This window comes from Xiphophorus couchianus, chromosome 7, assembly GCF_001444195.1.
Source record: "Xiphophorus couchianus chromosome 7, X_couchianus-1.0, whole genome shotgun sequence".
Lineage (NCBI taxonomy): Eukaryota > Metazoa > Chordata > Actinopteri > Cyprinodontiformes > Poeciliidae > Xiphophorus > Xiphophorus couchianus.
The window spans coordinates 20,422,382-20,431,167 of NC_040234.1; the positions used below are offsets into that span (position 1 = coordinate 20,422,382).

Genomic DNA, 8,786 nt, shown 5'->3' on the forward strand with positions numbered 1-8,786 from the left:
GTTTTTTAAATTTTATTTAACCATTTAATGAAGATAATAAAAATAACTAAAAGTACATTAAGCAATAAAATATTTTTGCAGAGAAAAAAAACAGCCATAAATATAAATTTTTTCTGCAGGTCACATGTTTTATTTCTGCTGCCAGCTCTCAAACCACCAACCTGCTCTGTTCCACATATCTGCTGCTCTCTGCCTGAACACAGACTGAGCAGCTCCCAGGTTAAATGTGGTGCCCAACATGTAGAAACTGACCACTGTTAACGACTTATGAAAGCAGACAGATTTTGCTGAGAAGTAAACACGTACTCATGCCAGACAGCAAAGGAAAAATACAGGAATTACAGGAATGATGCCAGTGATAGTGACTCTCAACTGGCTACTGAGCCGAGCACTGGAAAGGGACCGTCCATTTATAACCATACGCCGAATGTGCATTCCTAGATAGACTACAATGATACAACTAGATGTCATCATAACAACAAACGAGAGATAAAAATTACCCTTTTTTATAATAACCATAATAGCATATATGTCCACAGTCTGGTTCAGCAACTCTTCCACCGGTTTGGAGATGGATGCCTGTTCCACCGCAGAAGTCATGTTAAGTTCAGATCCAGTAGGATAGGGAGCCATGATAACCAAGACTAAATCCAGTAAACTGTAAATGTTTTCTAAAAGCAAAATGAAGAAGATGATTGGTTTGATGTTCTTCTTAATCCAGATGAAGATGGTTCTCTGTGCAGGAACAAACTGAGTGTAATAGAAGAAGTTCAGCCAGACAGAGGAGGAAACGCTGCTGGACAAACAGCCAAGTGTGATCACAAGATATATTTCAGTGATCCTGTCAGCAGTTTTCTCAGAAAAAAACATCCTAAAAGCTGTTAAGAAATAAACAATGGTGCTGACAACCAAGGAGCCCAGAAGTAGCTTTAGAGGTTTCTTGATCCTTTCTCCATGGAGAGGACACACGATGCAGAAGATGTAAAATGCATTAATTATGAAGTTGATTACGCCTACAGGCCCATTGACTAGAGCCCACGTTAGGTAGTTCCATCTTTGTTTATGTGTTTCTTCTATTTTTATGTGTCGGTTTTCCTGTCTTCTCTATCTACTCTGTGAAGAGAACCGCTCTTATCAACTAGACAATGACATCAAATATGCAGTGGAATAATTCTGACATATTTACATATTATGCAAACAGATTATGAAAATTATTCTCATCAGTTTGAAATTACCTGTGAACAAGGTCGTCTTCAATGTGTTCATCACTTTAAATGCATTGTCATTGTTGTCACCTTTGATGTTTCACTTCTCTCTATGTCAAGTATAGGCAAATGTAGATGTTAAAAAATGTGAATACTAATGTCTCCCACTTTAACAGATATTTAACTGAAAATATTTTTCTCTTGTCAATAATAATTATTCTGCTCCTATAACATCCCCATCATGTGTCAAATATGTGAATTGAGAAAAGAGTTTTTCAAGTGTTTTGATTAATTAAAATCAGCAATAAATTCCAGGCAAAAAAAAAAATCATTTAGGTATTTTTTATTTAAATAAACACTTCTGACTAAAACGCCAGAATCAACACACCATATAAACACACAAAACCAGCAGGAAAACACTCATAAAAATAAAAATCCATGTCAGCAACAGCAAATTATGATACATCTTTACATTCAAACACTTATGGAGAGTTATAATATTTTCTGGTAATTATTATTTTGCACCCAACTACCCACACACACGCCCACACACGCGCATACTATACCCTCATTTTTGTGCGCACATGCAAACACTTTCACACACGTAAAGCCACAGGTTTATCCCTTTGAAGTCAGTCAGTGTGTATGATTGAGATAACCATTGTGCTACATGTGGACAACTTGGGCATACTTGGAATAAATAACAGCTAGCATCAGTTTACAAAATCATTATTCAGTCAGTATAGATCCAATCTTTGGACATTTCTTTATTTGTTAAGCTCCACAATTCTTTTTCAAGATTTATAAAACTAGATTTCTTATTACAGCAGTGTTGTGGACTTGCATTTCAGGTGCTGGATCATTGATATTTTTAGATGTTTTGGACCATTTTGCTGATGTCTGTTTTACCTTTCTAAAATCTTATAAAGAAGAATTGTTTTATGTTTCACTGTTTATCAGTGCAGTGCTTTATAGCCAGGCAGCAATAACTGAACACAAGAGGCAGACAAAACACAAACTGTAATGGACCATTCACCTTTGCATTAAAACAATGGATGAATTGCTCCATTTACAGAGCCCTGTAGAAGTTGAACTAAATGATTCAAAACATGCAAAAACACTGAAATGGTCACAGGGATAAGGATTTAACTTGCAAAATAGTTATTTTAAAAATGCGCCACACACAGAAGCTCACAAGTTTCTGTGTCGAACTCCGATTTCAGATAGCCAAACGACTTTACTCATAAACCTCCCCATGGCGACAATAAAAATCATGATGCAGTACAGTAAGAGTCAGAGGATGTGTGTGGGTCCAGAGGAAGACATTCAGAAGTAGTCTCTTCTCCGAGAATCATCGCTTATGAAAGAAGGGTTCAACTGGGCGGGGTAAATGCATGAGTGGCGCGAGCCCGGCAGACCTGTGAACGGATACAGGCCATTTCTCTCCAGGTCGGAGTTACGCAAAGCAGGCTGAGGGAAACAATACAGAAAATACTTTAAATATTTGATCTTGTTGAAATTATCAGCTGTACCAAAGAAGTACAGTTCTTCTGTGCCTAAAAAAAAATGTATTTTAATATTGTAAAATGAACATGAAAAATCTACTTACAGAATAGTAAATGTCAGTCATCTGCAGCAAGTTTTTTGTGCTGCCATTTTCCTGCATCTCTATGGTCTCCCTGCCCCACTCCATGGATATCCGATTATTTTTGGGAAAGTCTGCATACGGTGACATCTGCATGTCTCCACTCTTGAAGATGATTTTATTGATGTCATTTTTGTCTTTCCTGAAAGGTTGACATTTTTAAAAGTAAAACTTGCAGGAAACACCAACTTTAGCCAGATAAAACTAATTAAATCTAAATTTATATATATATATATATTTTTTTTTACATTCTCTGACAAGGAGGACCATCTTACTTGCAGCAAGTGACAATTAGAGCAATGATGAGAATGAGGAGAAGAGCGCCTCCTGCAGGTGCCACCACAACTGCAATCAGCTTATAAACTGTAGTGTTAAAATAAGAAAGAGATTGCAGTTATCAAAAAAATAATACTAATAACACATGAAAAAATTTGTTACAAACAGACTGAACATTATTGGTCAGGTAGATCTACATACAATTGGCACAATTGAAGCCCCCAAATCCAAAAGTGCACCTGAAAAGCAGAAACAAAAACTACTTTCGAACCTTAAACGTTAAATTTTACTGGTTTGATAGTACAAAGAAACAAAGTTTGACTCACGCGACACATGTCCCATTTTCCAGCTTGTATCCATCCCTGCATTCTGAAATAAGACAAGATTGGCATTATTTTTAATCATTTAAACAAATCAAACTAAATATTCTGTTGTTCTTCTTCAAGTGAGCAATTTATTTATCTGTCACCATTCTGTAATGAGGAAAAGAGCTTACCTAGGCAGGACAAGTCTTCTGGGTTGTGTTTGTAATATCCCTGGAGACACTGGCAGTAGGCCGTTCCACTGCTGTCAGTGCAGGTTGAGCGCTCGGCATCACACTGAGTCTTCTGAGCTTCACATAAGCTCTCCACTGGAACATAATTAAGAGTCATTCTGGATATTAAATTAAAAGTTTATGTCTAAATCATTTATATCTGTAATGTAGAGTGTTGGAAGTAATGTTTTTCTAATTTAAATAATCCACCAAGAGAGTGGCCTGAATGCTATCTGTTGAGAATGGTAAATGCTTTTGAATAAACTCTGCCCCCTGGCGGCTATACATATATACACTGAGATTTGATCAACTGCCCAAAGTAAACCTTCCAACACATCCCAGAAAGAAAGAGAAGAAAGTAAAGCTTATTGATCTTGATGATGGTGATGTTCATGCTAATCAACTCACTATGGTAGGAGAGCTGATACTGCAGGACCATTCTGCAGTGGGTCAGTGAGGAGCTGCAGTTGCTCAGAAACATCTGGATGCTGTTGTACACTTCAGTTGTCGTCACATCAGTGGAGATGGAAAACATGTTGACAGCCAAGATACGAATCCCACCTTGCTCCCTATGTGGAACAATTGCGCTGTTTTATTTGTTTAACTTTTTCTTTTTTTTAGCAAATTAAAGTGTTTTAAAATGAGCATCATCTACAGAATATGTATGTAAAAGTTGAAGTGTGCTGCAGACTTACTTGTTCCTTAGTGTTGAGCGACTATAACCTTGGAGGACCGACAGTGACACGTTGAGCTGAATGAGATACATTAAGCATCAACTAAATGAAGATATAAGCAGTGATGATGCACGTTAAAGTGTCTTGCAAAACTATGTATAGACTTGTATATTGTATTTACCTTAGTATTTTATATTTTGTCAAATTATTTTTTGCATTGTAGAGTGAGACTTACCAGCTGTATTATCTCTCTCTCATACATGGCAGGGTTTTTGATATGATCGTGTCTGTTAAAACTGAAAGTTCCCAGAAATGTCTTTACTATAGAAGGAAGAAAGAAAAGCCTGCAGTGAGCAAGTTGGAATAACTTTAACAAAACCATAAACTGGACTGATTTGCATTTCAGGATCACCTCTGGTGCACGTCCGTCCATCCTCAAGATGATAGCCGAGTGGACATTCACAGTGGAAGGAGCCATTTGAGTTTAAACATTTGGAGCCAGTCGGGCAGGGGTTCTGCTTACACTCATCCATATCTAAACACAGTAGGTGCAAAAACAAAATACAATATAAGAGGAACTCTTTCAGACCTGCAAATATCAATCATGCTCTTTGTAATCTGAAGATTTGTTTTGATCGTGTAAACATGACATCACCTTGGTTGCAGGTGGGTCCTGTCCAGGCCTTCTGACACTGACAGATGAACTCTGGTCCCTTATAGCTCACACACATCCCTCCGTTCATGCAAGGATTCGACACACAGGGATTTCCTGGGAGTCAGGGAGGTCAAAAAGTATAGTGTCATCAAAACATTCTTTTCTTTTCTTACACCATTTTTTTTCTGCTGTAAAGCAGGGTACAGCATAACTATCTATGTGCACAAAGTATGCCAGTCCTATTTTTAGGATGTTTCTTCTAAAATGCATTTATAATAAATGAAATGTAGCAGATTTCTAAATCTTCTTTTCAGATGTAATAGGTCTGCTATTTCAGTTAGGATTTTGACCACATTACGCCACTGAGACTGCATCGGAAAAGGTCTTGCATGGCACAGTTCTTGATAGCAATTAGGCAGATAATATAAACAAACCTGCCTTGCCTTTTGTATACTCTCAAGTAAGACAACTGTTGGAATCAAGAAGAAAATTCACAGCAGCATAATCTTCACTAAGACTCAGCACTTAAGCACATAGCTTCTACACACAACTCAAAACATTGTCTCTAACATTCAGAAACATGTTTTTGATAGTTGCAGTTCTGAGATATTTATATTTGGTGTTCTTGTTTCAAACATACATAAACATAGATTGTGAAGTAAGAGTGGTTATTTCTCATTTTAAATAAAATAAATAAAAACTAATAAAATATTTTCTTTATAAGTAAAAGTTTTAGGCATTTAAAATTGATTTGTTTGATTTTTATGGGGTTTTTTTAAACTGTAAGCGATTTTAGTTAATGACAAGCTAGGATTTGAGTTAAGAACGCAGTGTTTATATTTATGTTTTTTTATAACGCTTTGCATAGGTTGTGATGTTTTATGGATAACTGCAATGTGTACTGGGCAATATTTAGAAGGAATACACAAGAAAAAAATGAAGTACTCCTTAGTCCTTCCCCTACATGTTAAAAATGTAAGGCAACTGGCTGCAATACGTGCTTTCACCACAGGACGTCGCCAAAAACCTTCAAAGATGAACCTGAATTCATTTATGAAAAATGGATCACTTTAACCTTCGGAGTTAAAATCGACAGTTACTCATATCTGAAAATAAAACAACTTAGCTTCAGTTTATGAAAAGAGAATATTTTTTAAAATTTTCTAGTCATTTTGTTATGCATTTACAATATCTGCCATCTATCAAACTCAAATGCATAATGATTATTTTAAAGTAATATTTTACCTATAATCAGTTTTTTTTACAATTACAAAAACATCCAAGCTTTTCAGCTGTTTTAAAAAATATATATGTGAAACATTTGCACTTTTAATGTTACTCTCTATGACATACAAGACCTGATTTTTCTTTCAGTCAGTGAAGATAAGAACATGCTGTGCAAAGGTCACACCAGGGAACCTAATGACATTGAAGTGTGAGCATGAATTAGGTCAGCAACTCACTTTGTGGCAGTCTGGCAGTTTGGACTGCGGTGGGCACCGTCGTCACTTCCAGCTCTGTGGCCCCTCCGTCTGTCTGTTTCTTGGTGGTGTGTACAGCCTCCGTAGTCCTGGCAGGAGTGCTGTGACTGTCGGTGGTTTTGCTGTACTGAATTTGCATTGTGGTGAGTCTTTGGGTCCCTGTGCTTGTTTCTGCCTGCGTGGTTGCTGCTTTTGTTGGAATGACCATCTTAGTTGAAGGCCTCTGCGTTTGGACTGGTGGGAGTGCTGCAGAGGTCTGCAGGGTCGGGGTGGGGGCTGTGGAGGAAGGTGAAGTAGATGGGACAGTGGTCTCTGTAATGGATTCTGTAGTATAACTACTAGAGCTGCTGCTCAGCGTTGATGCTGATGTTGCTGGTAGGGAAGGAACAGTGGAGGCCATGCTGGTGGTGGTAAAAGCAGTTGACTTAAAGGTGTTTTCTTCTGTTGTCTGTGGTCTGTTAAAATGAAGAGAAAATTGATTAAATCTCCAAGTAGCTTTGTTTCTGAATTAACTAAATTTTAAATACGTGCACTATCTTGCAAAAAAATATTTATAGCACTTAATCTTTTCTTCACTGATGTGCTCTAAGAAACATCTGAGGCCTTCATAGACCAGCTATATTTATACAGAGATTAAATTTGACACAGTTGGACTCCTTTTACATATTAGATTATTTTTTGAATGTAACTGATTATTTTCTGAAGGTAACTGTTTTTGAAGGTAACTGGTTTACATATTAGATTATTTTTTGAAGGTAACTGAGAGGCCTGAATACAAACTAACACTTTTTAAAATATGCATCATTTCCTTCCACTTTACCATTATCTGTTTTTCTACCACCAGCAGGGGGCGAAAAGGCTAACTGAAATTGATTAGTTTCTGTGAGAACCAATTGGTAAAAAAAAGTTACAATTTTTACCTCTCAGTGGCAGTGACTGGTGTAGGAGTGAGGAAGACCCCGGTAACCATTCTTGGCACGTTTGTCTGAGACTCATCCATTTCAGATGAACTGCTGATTGTTGAGGGTACTGTAGTCAAACCTGTACCCACACTATCCTCACTGGTTTGGGGTGAAAGCCCTTCTGTGCCTTCCTGGTTCTGAGTGTTGGGGCTGTGGGCTCCAGTGGTCATCTCTGTGGACAATCCAACACTGCTGTCAGAATCCTGATCAGTCCCAGAGGCATTTACTGGACCCTCTGAGTGTGAAGTGAACGGAGGAGTGGAGGAAAAAGGTGTGTCTGACTGATCAGTGCTGGGCTCCGTTACCCTGAGAGGTGGAGTTGAGTTAGTTATCTCCTGAGATGTTAAAGAAAGCTGATGCTTTGTGGCGTTAGGTTGTCCGGTTAAACCTGGGGTTCTGCTGGCCGCCGCTGGACCATTAGTTTCAGAAAAACTCCCAGTCACTCTCTGCTCTGTAGTTTCTCTCCCATCAGTCCTTGTAGACGGGGCGCTTTGAGTATAACCCTCGGTTTCCACAGGCCTTGGAGGGACACCCCAGGTGGACGGAGGCTGACGGGAGCTTGAGTCCTCCGTAAATGCCGATGAGCTGCTGTTGTTAGAGGAAGTAACAGAGAGCAGAGTTCTTTCCCCGGCACGGCTTACAGTTGTTGTGTAGGTTCTGCCGGTGAGTGTGCCGGTCTGCGACACCAAAGAAGTAGCGTCCCCCAAACGGAGCGTCGTATCTGGACTGTCCTGGGACATGGTTTCATCCTCAGGAAACAGCCAGGGTTTGTCCTCCGTGGACACCGAGTGGGAGATTACTGGCATCTGGTTTGTGTTAGTAAAGCCACTGCTACTACCGACAATGCTACTGCTACTAGTACTACTGCTGCTGATGTTACTACTACTACTGCTGCTGTTGCTACTACCACTACTAGTATTACTACTACCACTACTAGTACTACTAGTACTACTAATACCACTACTACTACTACTACTACTACTACTACTACTACTACTCCTGCTGCTACTATCACTACTAGTACTACTACTACCACTACTACTACTACTGCTGTTGCTACTACCACTACTAGTATTACTACTACCACTACTAGTACTACTAGTACTACTAATACCACTACTACTACTACTACTACTACTACTACTACTACTACTCCTGCTGCTACTATCACTACTAGTACTACTACTACCACTACTACTACTACTGCTCCTGCTACTACTGAACTCAGTGGTGGTTATAAAGGAGGAGGTAAGTGGCTTTGTGGACAGATTTGTGGCTTCAGAAAACCTCCTGCTTGTTTCTGTGAAGGCTTCTGTCTGCTCCATGTCTGCAAATAGAAGAAAAAAGCAAAAA

At 38.7% G+C, this 8,786-nt stretch overlaps 2 protein-coding genes across 2 annotated transcripts; both read right to left on the bottom strand.

Moving 5' to 3' along the window:
• Positions 1-120: 120 nt before the first annotated feature.
• On the bottom strand, positions 121-2,462 carry LOC114147476 (uncharacterized). Its single transcript, XM_028021911.1, has 2 exons — positions 2,401-2,462; positions 121-1,054 (listed from the first exon to the last, which is right to left on the bottom strand). The coding sequence occupies exons 1-2, from the start codon at positions 2,460-2,462 to the stop codon at positions 307-309; spliced, it is 810 nt and encodes a 269-aa protein (XP_027877712.1). The 3' UTR covers positions 121-306.
• heg1 (heart development protein with EGF-like domains 1) lies at positions 1,533-8,375 on the bottom strand. The gene is made up of 13 exons (XM_028023825.1): positions 7,392-8,375; positions 6,454-6,926; positions 4,991-5,104; positions 4,748-4,870; positions 4,571-4,656; positions 4,357-4,412; positions 4,070-4,230; positions 3,623-3,757; positions 3,453-3,495; positions 3,328-3,365; positions 3,126-3,213; positions 2,815-2,992; positions 1,533-2,675 (listed from the first exon to the last, which is right to left on the bottom strand). Exons 1-13 carry the CDS (start codon positions 8,237-8,239, stop codon positions 2,532-2,534), a joined length of 2,487 nt encoding a protein of 828 aa, XP_027879626.1. The 5' UTR covers positions 8,240-8,375; the 3' UTR covers positions 1,533-2,531.
• Between the last annotated feature and the right edge of the window lie 411 nt (positions 8,376-8,786).